The sequence below is a fragment of the Colletotrichum abscissum genome (assembly GCF_030869225.1).
Source record: "Colletotrichum abscissum strain IMI 504890 chromosome Unknown Scaffold_28.1, whole genome shotgun sequence".
Lineage (NCBI taxonomy): Eukaryota > Fungi > Ascomycota > Sordariomycetes > Glomerellales > Glomerellaceae > Colletotrichum > Colletotrichum abscissum.
In genome coordinates this window covers 127,085-143,553 of record NW_026850187.1, presented here as the reverse complement: position 1 = coordinate 143,553, position 16,469 = coordinate 127,085, and the positions used below count along the sequence as shown (strand labels likewise).

The 16,469-nt window shown below is 53.1% G+C and overlaps 5 protein-coding genes across 5 annotated transcripts; 3 read left to right on the top strand and 2 right to left on the bottom strand.

The window, feature by feature from the left end:
• Positions 1–1,480: 1,480 nt before the first annotated feature.
• On the bottom strand, positions 1,481–4,269 carry CABS01_10710 (OPT oligopeptide transporter; the record flags this gene model as incomplete). Its single annotated transcript, XM_060544065.1, has 4 exons — positions 1,481–1,570; positions 1,635–1,748; positions 1,805–4,108; positions 4,183–4,269. 4 exons carry the CDS (start codon positions 4,267–4,269, stop codon positions 1,481–1,483), a joined length of 2,595 nt encoding a protein of 864 aa, XP_060398789.1.
• A 968-nt stretch (positions 4,270–5,237) lies between these two features.
• On the top strand, positions 5,238–6,845 carry CABS01_10709 (uncharacterized protein; the record flags this gene model as incomplete). The annotated part of the gene is made up of 3 exons (XM_060544064.1): positions 5,238–5,666; positions 6,148–6,350; positions 6,593–6,845. 3 exons carry the CDS (start codon positions 5,238–5,240, stop codon positions 6,843–6,845), a joined length of 885 nt encoding a protein of 294 aa, XP_060398788.1.
• A 2,962-nt stretch (positions 6,846–9,807) lies between these two features.
• Positions 9,808–10,888, bottom strand: CABS01_10708 (short-chain dehydrogenase; the record flags this gene model as incomplete). Its single annotated transcript, XM_060544063.1, has 2 exons — positions 9,808–9,925; positions 9,987–10,888. The coding sequence occupies 2 exons, from the start codon at positions 10,886–10,888 to the stop codon at positions 9,808–9,810; spliced, it is 1,020 nt and encodes a 339-aa protein (XP_060398787.1).
• An 886-nt stretch (positions 10,889–11,774) lies between these two features.
• On the top strand, positions 11,775–13,373 carry CABS01_10707 (uncharacterized protein; the record flags this gene model as incomplete). Its single annotated transcript, XM_060544062.1, has 3 exons — positions 11,775–12,150; positions 12,201–12,609; positions 12,659–13,373. 3 exons carry the CDS (start codon positions 11,775–11,777, stop codon positions 13,371–13,373), a joined length of 1,500 nt encoding a protein of 499 aa, XP_060398786.1.
• Positions 13,374–14,112: 739 nt separating this feature from the next.
• CABS01_10706 (FAD/FMN-containing dehydrogenase) lies at positions 14,113–15,595 on the top strand (the record flags this gene model as incomplete). Its single annotated transcript, XM_060544061.1, has 2 exons — positions 14,113–15,061; positions 15,114–15,595. 2 exons carry the CDS (start codon positions 14,113–14,115, stop codon positions 15,593–15,595), a joined length of 1,431 nt encoding a protein of 476 aa, XP_060398785.1.
• Between the last annotated feature and the right edge of the window lie 874 nt (positions 15,596–16,469).

The following is a 16,469-nucleotide window of genomic DNA, read 5'->3' as shown; positions in this document are numbered from 1 at the left end:
GCCCCGTCCACCTCGTCGAACCGGAGCGAATCCGACTATCAAGACTGTTCAAATAGGCATCAAAGGCACACACATGGACTTAAACAGCTCATAAGTCGCAAGGGCAATGCTGACGGCTCGGTAGTCGCCCGGTGAGGCAGTCAGCAGCCGAGACGCCCAATGTAAGCCGGGCTAACGTTGGTCCTAGAATATTGTCAGTGTACGCCTTGATTGGTTTAGCTTGTAACTTTATTAAATTGCTGAATTGGTCCATGTTAAAGAGGCTTACTCCTTTAAACGGACGTTCCCGTTGTCATGTTTGACTATTTGGGTTGATATCTGCTGCCGGTATTACTTGCACGTTCATCTCATGCTTGGTGTTAATTTGAAGAAAGCATCAACGGCTTCGACGAATACCCAAAACCCCCACAATGCGTTCAACAAACATCCTTCGATAGATATCAGGCCCAAGTCGATGGCACCAGGCCCGCTCAAAGTCGATGATGGGGAAGACGAGGCAGAAAGAGAAAGCCGTGGTGTCTCCTAAAGTCTGTTAGGCACAGACAGCTAACTCAAAGAGACGGAGCTGGAGCGTTTCTTGCGTCACGCATTTAGCTAACTTCGTCGTCGTCGTCCCACGGAGGTTAGTCTAGTGTCTCGTTTTCCCTTCCTTTGCACGCAGCGAGTCGTCAAGAGTACGCGTGCTTGTGCTTCAATCAAATCTACCGCCGAATAACGTAAGGCTGACACAATTCAGGGTGACGACAACTTCTTGACACACTTGGAGCTTTAATTTCTGGTCTTAATTATCTTGGGAGTCATATCGCCAACATCTCCAGATCCAACATTTCAGTAACCTGTCTTCAAAGTCAGCAAAGTCTCAGAGATCATTACCGAGCCTAATCAGCGAGTTCGTGGATTGATCGTGGACATCGTCTAAGCGACCCAATGAGGCACCCTTTTCCCAGCATAGCCACGCCGGCCCGGCACCGAGCGACTGCCGACCCCGCGGCATCGGCGTTGGCAAGTCTCGTTATATACGGCCCAGGAGATACGTGAGCTCAAGGGGGATAGAGATGTCCACGACAAGCATGAACCATTGGGATTCGAACGCATAAAATGAGGCGAGTGCCTCCCGAGAACAATCACTGGCAAGTGTTACTAGATCGACATGTTGAAATGATAAGAATGCTGGGATAGAACGACCGAATAGCCCTCAACTTCGATACGCATAACACGGCATCAAAGAACATTGGGCAAAGACTAGACTGAGCTTGCTCAATGGGGGTATAACATTCTTCCACTAAGTCATAAATGAATGGTTGGGTATTTCTTCATCCTTCAAATCGTTACATCCGCTGATTATAACACCACTTCTAGGTACGTGTCCACGATGTCTCTAGTCTCCACGCTCTTTTCATCACATCATACATGCGCTGAAATTCGAAATAAAAAGCCACAAGCACAACTTGGTTGTGCAATATGAAAAGAGGTCCCACGTCTAGTGGAAGTCTCCAATGCGGGGACCGAAGTACTCGCCCTCTGCAAGAGTAAGCAGACGGCAAGCCTTGCCTTCGCAGCCCTGGCTGACCTATTGGGAGAGAGATGTTAGTAGTGTTCCTTTGAGATCAACTTGGGAGCCGGAAAAAACGTACGACTGAGTTGCCCCACCAGTCGACCTCGATGTCCTGCCATTGAAGGCCGAAGAACATGATGATGGAGGAGATGGCAATACCGCAAGAGAAAGCGGCGGAGAGAACGAAGTTGTACTGAACGCGAGTGTTAGCCTCAGAATGCGAATAGCGGTGGCAGGGAAGCAACTGACCTTGGACCACAGACCCAAGAAGCGGCTCTTGAGGTAGACCCAAGAGAAGTAGGCAATGGGGACGGAGGGCCAGACGAAGGACATGTTGTAGGGGGCCCAGACGAGACCTCCGTACATGATGGCGACGGGGTGGATCTGGCGAACCCACTTCCACTTGGGGAAGAACTTGTTCAAGCTCCAGAAGAAGAGAACGATGGCGACACCAAGGGGGAAGCCGAGGAGGGTGGCAGTGTACTGGCCGCCAGCACCCCAAATCTTCTTGGGACCGACGGTACCCCAAAGGACAGAGGCGGTGAAGAAGGTGTTGATACCGGGGCAGGTCATCTTGAACTTGGCGTCCTCGGTGCAGATACCCGGGATGCTGAACATCTGGAACTTCAGGACGGCGAGACAGACGAGGGTGGACACGAAAGTCGCGACGATCTGAGCCCAGAAGGTGTGGCGAGGGGGGATCTTGACGTAATGGGCGAGCTTCAAGTCGTTGGAGAACCAGACGGCGTGAGCGCAGGTGACGTAGCCAAAGGACTTGAAGTAGTTCATGGCCAGGGCGTTACCCTCAACCCAGGAACCACCGATGAACTCGGCAAGCACGTTCAGGGTGACCTCGATACCCGTCATGGCCTTGATGATACCGACCGGCACGACGAAGATCATGCAGAGAATGATACCATAGAAGACGACACCGACGGTGGTGTACGTGGGCCAACCAGCAATACCAGCACAGCCCAACGCAATGGCGATGACGAGAACGGTGAGGTAGTGCCATTCGGGGACTTCGGGGTACGCCTTCATCAGACGGCTGTGGACGTCAAGGACCTGGTCCTTCTCAACGTCGCTGTTCTTCCTGAAGCTACCGATGAGAGCCTTGAAGCCAAGGGCGATCTCGTGACGGTGGTAGAGAGCGGCGTAGGTGATGGTGGCGGTGTAGATGGCGAAGAAGAACATGTAGATCATGACGTTGGCAGCGCCCAAGAAGGGGGGAGAGTACGCCTCGTACGCCTCCTTGTCGAACAGACCGTGCTCGTTGACGGCGCGGGAGACGTTGTACAGAGAGCCAAAGTGATCGTAGACCTTATTGGAGTTGATGGGCAGGTATCCCGTGTTGTAGGTGTTGGTGTACCAAACAGCCAAGACGACGAACATGGAGATGAAGGTGCCGAGGAACTTGTTGAAGGTGGAGAAGAAGGGGACCATGAGAGGGTCGGTGTTGTCGTACAACAGGATGTTCCAGTCAAAGGTGGGGAAGGGGTTGAGACCAAGACCACTGTTGAAGCCAGTGATTGTCGCGAGGTTGCGGTTCTTGGGGGCGATCCAGGTCATCCAGCTGAAGGTGGACAGAGCCGTGAACAGGTAGTTGGGGAACCAGAACCAGACGAACATGGCGGCAAAGGTGATGTAGAAGAACTTCTGTCTGCTCCAGCGCCAGATGCTGTTGAAGGGGCCATCGACGGTGGAGTTCTTGTCGGTGTGGAAAGCAGAGTTCAGGGCAATGGTGACCAAGGATGCCGGCCACACACAGTACGAGGGGTAGACGAGGAATCTTCTGCAGAGACCCGCAAGACCGTATCCGATGAAGTTGGTCGACAAGGAGATGAGAAGCTGGTAGCCAAAGTTGGCAGCGTAGCTCTGGTTGAAGAACTTGGGCAGCCACTGCGTCCAGATGATGTAGTTGGTGTAGGGGATGTTGTAGGCGACGTTGGCCATGATGGTGATGAGCATGTGCTCCTTGCGGTTGAACGGGCCGGGGTTCAGCGAGTAACGGTGGCCGGCGACGGTGAATCCAACATCGGGGAGAGACTTCTCCCACAGCTTACCCAAGGGGTAGGCGAGCAACTGAGCAACGTTGGCCAGAATGGTGATGGACGGGTAGCGGACCGAGAAGAGCTGGTTGACGAAGGCGAGCAGAGCAGAGAAGACGAGACCGATAACCCAGGCGCGGAGGGTCGAACTGGGCATGGTGGGGTCGTCGTGGTTGTCGACGACGGCGCGGACCTCGGCGTAGGGCGAGTTACCGGTGATGAGGGCGGCCTCGAGCTTCATCTCCTGAATGAGAGTCTCGTGCTTCTCGGGGTTCTCAAAGACATCATCGTTTTGGAGGAAGTCCTCAATCTTCTCGATAATGGTGATGGGGAAGTTGGGGTCCTTCTCGTGGATCTTGTGGACGTTGAACATCATCTCGCGGACCTCCTCGAGGGACATCTGCGAGGCGAGCTCCTTGGCCTCGAGCAAATCATCCTCGGTGACGTTGAAGTCGTGCTCAACGTGTTCGTTGTAGTCGGCACCATCGGGGTGGGCATCGACGATCTGAGGGAAGGCATCAGCATATGGTTCATCAATGGAGAGGTATGTGATGTTCATCGACATCCAGACCAACTTACAGGAGCAGTCTTTTCGGTCGAGACCTTCTCGTTCGAGACCACACCGCCCTGGTGGACGGGGGCCCGTTCTTCACGAATGTCGGACATTTTGATGCACTGGGTCGGTATTCTTCACCTTGAAAAGGTTGTAGAAGCTTGATTCGGTGGACCCGTGGACGCTTGGGCTGGAAAGTTGCCAGTGAGCGAGAAAGAGACGAGAGGCGGGTGGAGGGAACCGAGGACATCTCGACCTTTTAACATTCAAGAGCCACGAGGCGGCCATCCTTGTCACACAACCGGATGCTTATCGACGGTGGAGCCAAGGGTTCCCAACGGCCTGGCAACGAACGGACACGACGGTGGTCCCAGTTTCGCCACGAGACGATCCCGAGGATACAGGTAACAGCAAAGATCCCCATGCGCCTAACATAGATGAGAGGCCGAGATGGCACTGGGCCGTTCGAACCAGTGAGCTTCCCCTTTCTGGAATTAGAGTCGAGGTGGCAGGGATGCTCATGTTCAGGGCTGGAACTCCAGCCCGTCACCCTCCATCCTCTGCTTGTGCGTCCGGAAACCCCATTGCATCCCTTGTGACAGGGAGGTCTACCTTCTGCATTGCGACAAGACCGATATCAAAGGTTCTGGGACGCGGTAGGAGGGATCGGTCTGCATTCGCACTATAGCCGCATTGGGCGCAATCTCCCAGGGGGGCGGCTGCAATGAAAGAATAGGATGAGATGAGAGGTTGTGAGACGATGACATGAAGGAAGTGAGAGGGTGAGAAAGACGAACAAGAGAGAATCACAGCGTCTATCCCAGTACGTACAGAGACACAAACTTCCCTCGAACGAACCATATGCCTGAGATGTCGTTCTAACATGCCGGTTCAGTTCGTCTTTTTTTTTCTGCCTTCTTCTCTCTTGGTGTCCTTCAGACTCCAGGTTCCTAGTCGTGGGCCGATGGGCGGAAAGGAAAACCCCACCTCCTCCCACTCCTCCTCCCGGCCACCCACCGGGGTCCAGTTGCATTCGGCACCCTCTGACCCAGGAACCCACAGCGCAGATGGGCCTCCAGAGATGAGGGATCCTGGTGTGCCTGGCTACGAGGATAACATGCTCACCAGCTGCTGGACTGTTCCGTGGACCAGACAGGGCGGCCAACACGCAGGAAAACACCTATTTGGGGGGTCAAGTGCGCTTCCGCTGGTGATGCCAAGCAGTTGGGCCCTCGAGTGGCTTGAACCAGTATGGCAGGTCCAAGATATCAATAGCGGGGAGATGTCTTTTGGGGACTTTTTGAACGTGAGCGAATGCGGCTGCAGTCTTCGCGAGATTCAGGTCTGCCAATGGTACGGAGTAACTTGGACGTTGGGCCCTTTGCGAATCCGCCCCCCGTCGCAATCGCGATGGCTTCATCGTGTGGTGCGACACACCAGCCTACAGAAGGAGGAAGCAGCCCGTGTCTCACTCGCTCTGGTCGATCAAGTCTCTGATGGGATAGAGTTGGTACGCAGTTTTAACGCCGTGTAGAGACATTTGATCCATGTTGCCCCATCAATGTCCAATCTCAGGCTCTGAGCAGGCAATATGGCACTGGCGGGGGGATGCTGGTGGCAAGGCGAGTGACCGACTCCGTATACATACGAATACCAATCCGGGGATCCCTCTCGGCATTGGCGTGCACTGTCGCGTGTGAAAGTGCTGGCCTTTCACTGTGCTCCCGCCAAGAAGCATATTTGGTGGGACTGGCATGTGGGAGGGAGCCGCTGCGGAAGAATAAAGAAAGAAACTCTGTGCGGTGGTTCAAATGAGACCACGATAAGACGTGAGGGCCGGGGTGGCGAGGCATCCCATCTATCATCAGCCTGGCTTTCCATTGTGAGAGAGCATTGATCAATCGATCGCGTCTCTGTGGAGTATCGAGACCTACATAGCCGTATCCGTACCTTTACCCAGGAATCTACGAATGGGCTCTCGGTCGTTACAGCTTATCACTGGTTACATTGCTGCGCCGCTTCGCTTCCCTCAGCTAATGGGCACGACAATGCAAATGCAGAAGCACCTCACCAACGCACGAAGAGACGAGCTAGTCGGAAGCCACGACGTTACACTACAACATTCCAGCGGTGTTTGCCGCAGCGAGGCGAGAGCGGGAGGCACCGTCAAAACGGCGTCGAAGAAGCACGGAAGGTTGGTGGAAAACGGTTAATTCGTCCTCTAGCTGGATGGCGTGGATGGCTAGCACTGAGTGTTCTTGTTGGAGGGAACGGCCACTCGACTTAATAGCCCTTGGTCCTTTTTGCTGCCTCTCTCCCTTCGCCCATTTATGCGCTAGTCGACGGCAGAGACGACTCGAGGCGCTTGGCAGCTCGCGGTGATGGCTCAAGAAGGATATGATCGAAGGACCCTGGACGTGGCGTCCCTCTCCCAAGAACACCCAAGACCCCCCAAGCTTTGCCCAAGCCCGCTGCCCAAGACTTTCACGACATCCCCCAGGTCTCCCAAGAGCGTCCAAGACGTCCAAGACGTCCAAGACCTGCCATCAAGAAGGACAAGAAAAATCAAGAGATCTTGCCCGAAAGCTTGTCACCGTCCGGGGAAATGCACACCATCTCTGCAGCCTTCAAGAGAGACGCTGAAGCTATCAGAGTTTCACGTCTATTCAACATCAGAGTTGATTCTTGAGTCTTGAGAGTTAGGTAGAGGGTATCGATGTTGTCCCCCCATCCAACAATGCAGCCCTGCTCCGCTACGGAGACCAACCCCTGTCTGTCCCTTTTCCCCTCTCTCTCTCTCCCCCAGCCAGTCTCTCCAACTCTTATCAGCCAGATGGACGGAGGATTTGCAACCGGATTGACCATTCAAAAGCCGTGGACAAAGAGGAGTGGTATCATCCGACCAGCCACAAGGTGGCAAGTTGATTAATCTGTGTTCAGAGCTTCAGCCAGTTGGGCGGGGGCCGGTCGGAGGGACGCAGAATACTGCTTTTGGAGGAACTTTTTGACGGCCACCATCCATGCTCGAACCAGACTGGCGCCAAACATCGGCAGCTTATTAGATGGATCAAGCAACGCGTCCTATCAGTCATCCCTGTCAGTCTTCTGCCGTAGGATTGGCTAGTCATTCCGTGCGATTTGGGCCAGATTGCTGTCGATTGTGTGGTCCATACCCTACGCAGTACGGAAATACCAAACAAGCATTCGACATTGCGCTCATGGATGTTTCTTTACACCTACTCTTCCCAAATCGCTCGCCGACAATGGGCACTTCACATCTCGATTCCAGATGGACGTCGGACTTGCGTCGGATACGTTACAAACCTCATAGGTGTTCGCCGGTAGGATTGCCGGTGCGGAACTCCCTCCGGAACATGATGCTTTCGCGCCAGCTCACGAGCCGATGATAAAGCCTCGAAATCATAGCTGGCCGCGGCGTTTGCCCTGTGACATTGAAGTCTTGGCTTGCAGGGACGAGGCACCCGCCATTTTCAAGACCGCACACGCACGACAGGCCCAACAGCTTTTCCGTCTGTTGCTTTGTCGTTCGCGCAAGAGTACATTCCCGACCGGCACTGGTCTTCTTTCGGCAGGTCAAAAACCGACGCTGCGATTGGGTACACCACGCGTTGCGAACTTGATGTTGCATCAAGGATGCTGGCCAACCCGACATGGTGTAATTCCCTCCACTGTTATCGCAATAGGCGCGTGATCCCTTATCATTCATTATGTGCTCAAAATCGAAGTGGGCACTTTGTTAAGCGTGCCAAGAGACGTCAGGGACGTTTGTGCGGCGCGACTCCGCGCTGGGCCATCGCGAGCCATGTCCTTGATTCCATTTCTTACTCTTCGGGCGGCGAGGCGGCAGACGTGGCAGCTCGTGAATAAGTCATGAACCACGCGAATAGCTTGCATTCTCATAGTCGAAACCGTCAGTCATGCGCCAGGGCGATTGTTAAGAAGCTTCCGTATCCGATGTGAGTTCAAAATGGTCTCTTGGCGCAAACTAACCCAATGACTCGCCTTTAACCTTTAGTCTAGATGGCTTTTTGAACAACAATAATTGAAGGTTACTTTTACTTTCCCTTGATGAATTACATTCTTGACGCTCGTCTGGACAACTGTGTTGTAGAGGCTCAAACGACACTTCTTTCAAGACCCACGATGCGTGAACCACTGCAGAATCCTCGGTTCGCGGCAACTTGGCTTTCTCCTTGGCGATGCCAATGCTTCGTATGGGCGCATCTTGCCGTCTTGGAAAAGTCTTGGAAGATATTCCGCTGGGCGAGCTGAGGAATCGCCGCAGACCTTTTGCGCCTGGAGTTGACAGACATCCATCGTGCGGTATCGCCAGGGTCGTTTGGCTCTAGGGTCATCCGCAGCGGTCCCCTGGCTCGGTCTGTTCTTGGCCTGCGGAGTGCCATAAAGGTATGTTGGAACTAGGAAGCTTTCTACAAATGATGCGGCGCCTTGGCAGCGGGAGCAGGCCCAGAAGTGGTTATCGTACCGCTTCATCGCTCAGCTACGTACAAGTCGAGGGGCCTCGAAGAGAGGGCTGGAACCGCACGCCGGTGACGTTCGGCTGCAATATCACTTCCATCTCAGGACAAAGACAAACCCCGAGTGAACGTATCCGACAGCTCGGTGATGGCACTCAACCGGTGATACCCTATCGCGAGCCATCCGAAAGGCAAGATCGCCAAGACTTGAGGATCGTTTGCTAGCTCTCACGGATCGCTATGCCATTGTTCTCCTGAGTATTGTAATGCAAAGTTGGAAGCTCACTCACCGTTGGGGGGGAGCCGAGCCTAACCCCCTTCACTTTGTATAGCAATACAACGTACCATCTCAACTAAGAAGGTGCTTTGCCACATCAACCGAGAGTAAGTGGTGAGGCACCTTGGCGTAAGCTATCATGTCAAGCAGGGACTTGCCGTAGCCAGGCTACAGGATTCTGGTATCGGGACCAGACCTTCGTGGACTGCGAGACGGCGTTAGATGGTGTCCACTGCACCGACGAAGACACAGTATATCGATGATCTTGCGCCTTATGGTGAGCTCTCGCTTCGATCTACACACCTCTTCTGCCTTCCTGCACTTGCCAGTTGCGCCGTAACAGACGGTTCATCTGATATGAAGGATTGGGACTTCAGTAGATGAATCATAGCGTGAGATTCATCGTTATCTCTAAGCCTTCGAGATAGATGTCATGATACTCATTTCCTCGTTCATGGATCACGGCTTGCCACCATGCCAGCTCGCCACAGCATCCTGACGCCACCACTTGCCAGACATAATGATGGACTGCCTGCGGGTCCAGGCGTTCACAAGCGGGCGTTGTTGGAACTGACAAATCAGTACAGAAGTAAGACTGTCAACTTATTACTCTATGTAGACCAGAATACCCATGGAATGACCAAAGGTGATACGAGACATCTAAGCGAAGCCCATCCACCCAATACACCTAATCGGAAACGCAGCAAGAAAAGCAGGCAGACTGACACCAGAAACTATTGCATCCATCCGAGGCGACTGCATCAATCAGCAATTAGACTTTCTGCATACGACCCAACGTGTTCCCCAGGTGATGCAAAGTTCCAGGCTGACGGGGCAAAAGGGCCCGGAAGGAAGCGAGGTCCTTATCGCGAGTCCTACTGCATGGAGCGAAGGATCGAGCGCACCCCGGCAAAGTCCAATTCCTGTAAAGTCTCCTCCCACAATTGCTCTCGAGCGGTCTTGCCCTGCGGTGTATATATGATGTTGGCAAAGCTTTGTCAGCGAGCGGTTAGCGAGGTCCATCGGCGAAAGGGCGTGGGCAGCCAGCACTTACGGAAAGATTTTCCAGTCCATCAAGTAGCTTCCATGAGTCTCTTCTCCTCGAACGACGGCCGCATCAAGGTATGTTGACGCTCCGACGTCGAGAGTTCTCCCCGTCAAGCTCTTTCCCACCTCCGCTATCGTCTTGATGAGGCTGCCGACGTGGCGGTGAAGTCCTGATCCTTTACAGAGACCCGGGTCGACGAGGTTGACGACGACGTCTTCCCTTCGGACGTGTTCGGCGAGCTTGATGATGAAGAGGTGACCCAAGAGCTTCGACGTCGAATACCGATCCGTGGCATTGAAAGACTTCTCGTCGTCAAATGCAGCTATCATGGGGATCTTGTCCTGCTCCGGGAACTTGGCCATAAACGCGGTGCCCGAGTTGACGATTGTCAATCTGCTCGGCTTGTCTGAAGCTTTCTTGGACTTCAAGACTGGCAAGAGAAGGATGGCGAGGAGAGCAGTCGATAGGTAGTTCACCTGGAAGACTTGCTCATGGCCTGCCGGCGAGAGCCTAAAGTCTTCCTGAACCATGCCGGCATTTAGAATGACGTAGTCGATCCGGGGCAAGGTGGAACAGCGGTTGGCAAAGTCCTGGATGGACTTGTATGAGAGCATGTCCAGAGACCAGACCTCGACCGTAGCGTCGGGATGGCTTTCTCTCAGGGTCTTTGCGGCAGCGTCTCCTCTTTCAGCGGATCGAACGGCGATGATGAGGCGTGAGAGGTTGTGATCGAGCAGCTGGCGTGCGGCAGTGAAGCCCAGCCCGATATTGGCTCCAGAAACGATAGCCGTCTTCCCGGAGAGCGAGAGGTCCTTTGGTGGTGTTCGGACTGTGGCACAGAACTGGGAGTTAAGGAATAGTCTGCCTGGCCCCATTGTCAGGGGAGTGAGTTCAAGTGAGCTCGTCATGATGAGTTGTGAGGTGACGTGAGAAGAAGTAAGGTGTTGTTGTGGTTGTTGCGGTTGTTGATGTGATTGCATTGATCTGTGCAGAGCAGCATGTTGAGATTCATCGTCGGATTCGTGCTGAATATATAGCTTTCAAGTCGTCTGAGGTATGAGCAGCTTCAATCTTGGGACGTAAGGCAATTTGCACTCTTGAACGCGCGTAGACCGGAGGGCAGAGAAGTTGAGGCATCGTGGATGCCTGGTGATGGATTGCTGTCTCGAAAGGGAAGACCGACTGGTTACCTAATATGGACATCAATCAAGTGTGAGAAGCAGGGCTTGTCTAAGACCGGAAAGCAATCGGTGTGTGGACGGCGTGTACGGATCCCCCGCCAGTGCCTTGGCCCACTAAACCGCCGGATATCACGTGGCGGAGCGGCCGCCAGCGAGCGGGGCTGAGGCCGGAAGGATCGGCGCTAGGCCGGAAGAAGGCAACAATCAGTACTCGGCGAAGGGACTTTGGTCGTGTCGTGCCAGCTTACTTTGTCGTAGTGAGGGGGGTATTGGGCCAGGATAAGGCAAGATTGCAGGGTAAATCCGGCCGTCTTACGCTTGGTCTTCGTTGCCTTTGAAAGCTCCGTGACCCGTTTCCTCGATTGTTTTCCCCTTTGGGTAAACAGTTCTTCCTCCCTACCAGTCTTCTCACTTCAAACTCAGATCGAAGAGCATCCCAGAGCTCGTTTCGACTGCACCCTTAGCTCCGTTAGGTCTCCATCAAGCCAATGCTGATTACATTCGAGAACTCCACTCGATCATTCACTGGAAGAGGCAATAGGCCCCTTCAGATCCGCTGGGTTGAAGATGGGAAACCAGAAACGGCCTAGTATGATCTCTAATCCATCTACCCATGATCATCCACTCTAACGTTGCTACTGCAGCCAGCAAGGGATTTGCCTTTGTCATCACAGATACATCTGGAAAGCCCACGACAGACGATCGGAAACTCATACGCAGTCATGTCATGCGAGGCAAGAATACACGCCCGTCTCGTGGTGGCCAGAAGCGCTCGACCAAATGGGTCAACCAGACTAGTCCTCAACCCCCACAGGAACCAGAGGAACCACCTGCACCCAAGTCACTCACTGCTCTCGTTAAAGAGCCGAGAAAACAAAAGCTCTACAAAATTGCCTGGTACGAGCATGTATTCCGCACACCCAATGACCTTTACATGTTCCAATTTGCCGACGATATTGACGCGGCCTCCCGAGGCATGCTATTCGAATGTGGGTTTGGTCTCTGCTCCGAGTTTGTCGTGATGCTCACCTGGTCATAGTTTACGCCGTCGTTAAAGAGACGATGTACCCCATCGAGTGGTGCCTGCAGTACGACGAGAGCAAGACGCCGTGGTTCTACTGGCTTCTAACAGATGCCGCGTTTCTGCACTCGATTTTATTCACGGTAGGATTGATGAACGACACTGTCAAAGGAGACAGCCCAAGCAAGCACACCAACTTCCATATTTGGAAGACACTCCAGCTGTTGAACCAAAATATTGCGGACCAAGACATGGCTTTGGCCGACTCGACCATCGCCACGATTGTGTCCATGTGTATGGTGGCCGAAATCTTCGGACAGCGCGACAATGCCGCCGCACATATCCAAGGCATGCGTCAGATAGTGAAGTTAAGGGGCGGAATCGAAAGCTTCTCTCACAATCTTCAATTACAGGTCAAGATCTGCCGGTACGTGCCATTCCTCGATATCTCATGCCCAACATCTGACGAAGCAAAGGGTGGACATTGGCTGGAGTTTATGCACCGGCGAGAAGCCGCTCTACTTCCGGGATACCTTCTCATGGGAGCCTGCTTTCTCCCCTATACTGGGCAAAGTTCCTGTTGGCTCCGAGGTCTGCCCTGGCTCTTCAAGCATACGACTTCTCTTAGACGCCGCCGACAGTCGCTTGGGCAACGTCTTCCAAGATCTCCACGACTTCTCCCGCCTGGCGACCGCACTATACCACACCAATCGCAAGATTGACCCGAACCTATTTCAAGAGTTCATGACTTGCGTTCAATACCGGCTGTTGTATTCGGAGACGACAGCACACAATGCCTTGGCCGAACTAGGTCGCCTTGGGATGATCAGCTACATCACCACCCTCTTCCTCCAGGTACAAGGTGCAAAATTCCAGTTCACCTCCTTGACTACCAAGCTTAGGTCAGCATGCAAGAACTTCGAGATCTCAGCCTCCACATGCGCTGCCACGAAACTCCTACTGGCCTGGAGCCTTGTTGTCGGTGCCATATCCGTCTTTGAAGAGCAGGACGACCGTTGGCTTTTGCCGAAGTTGGCCAATTTGCGAGACTCTCTGGGACCTACATGGCCCGAAGCCAAGGCCAAGCTCGAGGATGTCATTTGGACCGAAAATGTCCATGATTCTGCCGGTATCAAGGTTTTCGAAAAGCTGGTACTGCACGTCGCCAGAATTCCGAGAGCCAGCACATAATGATGGTCCCGAGACACAAGCACATGCCACTTGGACAGAAGTCGGCGAGCTTCACTCCGGCTGGATAGGTGTCTGGGATCTGTCGAGTTCTAATGCAGACAATGCGAAGCGGTTGGAGGCCGTCGGAGGCCGTCGATTGCCAATCTACCATGTCTAGACCGCCACGTTGGATCCAGGAGTTGATTACACCATCTTGCCTTCTGTGAACACCTAGTCCAGAATCTATCATCGGTCTCAAGCGCATCTCGAGCCGCATAATACACAACTCACGATTTTGAGCTACTAGTAATGCCAAGCCCAGCCTACCGTTGCCCCTCTCGACTATTTACAGCTCAAGACCTCGACCTATTACAATGGCTCTTTCCTTCTGGATCCTTCAGGAGGCATCAAATTGACATGAGATTGACAGCTCCTCAACTAATCCGCGGCTGTTACCGATCGCGACGTGGCCATACGTCCATCTGTACGCGTCCTCTTTTGGGGACTTTCGTCAAGAAACCATATACTGCCCTGCTTAAATCTCACGTCAGCCTAGCCGACCCCTCCCCCACGGTAGCATGGCTAAATCTCTCGGGTTCCTGTCCAATTAATAGTCACTGTTCAGATTCTTAGATGAGCGCTGCACGCTTTGGCAGCAGATCCCCTTCCGCGCATAGCATTTACGGGACATACATAAGCGCCGTTATGACCTCACACTTCGCAATGTCAACCAACATTCCATATCGAGAAGTCAACCACAATGGCATCACTTGAGGCTTCACCAGAGTTCCGAGGGTCTCACCCCACAGCATCGACGCTGGAGCAGATCGCTTCAGATGCACCCAAGCTGAAAACCCTCACAACGAACTTCTCCAATCTTTTGGTATACACGAACTCGGCCGAGAAGTATGAGGAAGTTCGAAGCTTCTTCAACGCGAACATGACCCAACAGCCGTTCGCAATCATCAGGCCGAGGACCGAAGCTGAAGTCGTGGCCGTCATCAAGGAGCTGAAAGCCCAAGACATCCCATTCGGCCTCAGGAGCGGTGGGCATGACTTGACATTCGGGCAGGCACAGAGCAAAGACGGCGTCATCGTGGATCTGAGAAGTCTCGACAGCATCCTCATCGCCGAGGATAAAAAGTCCGTCCGCGTTGGCGGCGGCATCCTGGGCATCAAACTCGCGCGCTTTCTGCAACAGCACAAGCTCGTTACCCCCCACGGCTGGTGTCCGACTGTCAGCATCGCTGGCTGGGCTATGGGGGGTGGTTACGGATACACGAGCGCTTACCATGGGCTAGGCGCTGACCAAATCCTCGGTGCGCGTGTGGTTCTCGCGAACGGCGGCATCGTCGACACGAACGATCATCCTGATTTGCTCTGGGCTCTTTGCGGCGCTGGCAACGGCAACTTTGGTGTTGTAGTCGAGCTGCAACTCAAGGTGTATCCCCAAACAGGCTTCTTGGCGGGCTTTCTCGGATTTCCCAATGATCAGGTTGGCGAAGTGTTGAAGAAGTTTGGTGAATTTGAGAGGGATTTGCCTGTCAATTTCACTGGCGAAGCCACTCACATGGCTCTCCCAGGCGTTGGTCCCGTATTTGCCTGGCTGTTTGCTTGGACGTCAGAGAATGATGACCTGGAAGAGGGTTGGGCTTTCTTTGAGAAGATGAAGTCTCTTGGTACGCCTGTTCTTAACACGGTGGCAGAAGGTATTCACCGCAGCCCTCCCATACAGACGACAATAACTTATTAGGCCTGCAGTGGACGACTTTACGTTTTTCAATGCAATCCCCTCGCCGACTAATGTCCATTGGTATCCTCGACTGAGGATGTTCGAATATTTCACTCCAGGAACAGCCAGTGCGTTCGGCAGCAATTCACCACCGGGTGCAACCTCGGCTACTGTCATCCATGCCGCTCATGGTCGAGCCATCGAGGCGAACCCGTCAGTGTGCTATCCTCTGCGCAAGAGGCATCGCATAGCAGCTCCCTCGGGTGGTGTCATCGATACCACCGCACAGGCGGCGGAATATGAAGAGTATAAGAAGTGGGCGGATGATTTGGTCGACTCCCTCTCAGAACAAGGCCAAATGCTTCCATACGGGAACCGTAACCTGGGCCCTGAAAGGGACATGGATTGGGTATCAACATATGGCGAGGACACCCTGTCAAGGCTCAGGGAGATCAAGCAGAAGTTCGACCCGGAAAATGTCTTCAAAACGGGGTATCCGAAGTTAGCATAAGTTGCGATTACGGTGCGACTTGAAGCTACCACATATGAATAGCGTTGGTGTTGGTCGTACGGTGGTCATAATTGTTGAATGAAATACAGTAGGCGAATGTTAAATACCTGTGCCTCTTAACACAACCAGCGGATTGATGACTAGTTTGTCTGTGGCACTTTGTCTTCTGAAACGACTCAGTCAGCCACTTGAAGTCCCTGATGCCCCCAAAGAATTAGATGCCGTCGTTCAAGTCTTTCTCTTGTCATCTTATTACGCAATGAAGCGAATCATAAGCCAGGTAGCAAACCTCGTTCCCTAAAGTTGTCGATGTGGTCGGCCATTATCAGGACTGGTTCTTTACCGCCTCAAGTATTCAATGAGACGACTCTGAGCAACGTAAACTTTGCTATAAAGCAAATAAGCTAGCCATCTGACGATCTACTGCATGCGATTTTATCAGGAGCCATGTATATGTAGGCCTGTCCTAAACTCCGATTTGTCATGATTTCATATTGTGTCCAATTCACAGTGGGGACTAGACTTTGGGCCTTGAATCGCATAGTAAATGCAAATAATTACAATCCGTGTCAAGAGCACCACTGAATTGCAGCTGAGTCTCATTCAGTTGGGCCGAGAACAATAGAGCGTAGTGGCAGGTTCCTAACTTCCCTTGCGACGGTCATTAAAACCGTTGTCACGAGTCTTTTGTTTCTGGTGCCAACCAAACGCCGCAGATAGCGCATGACTTAACACTAGCATGCGCCTGTTTTCGGCGAAGAGAGCGAGAAAAAGAGCGACACCAGCCGAGCCTGGATAAACCGTTGCAAGTCGAATTTGAATCGGACCATCGTGATTGCCCATGATGGCGTTCGTTTCTATCGTATCGATGGCC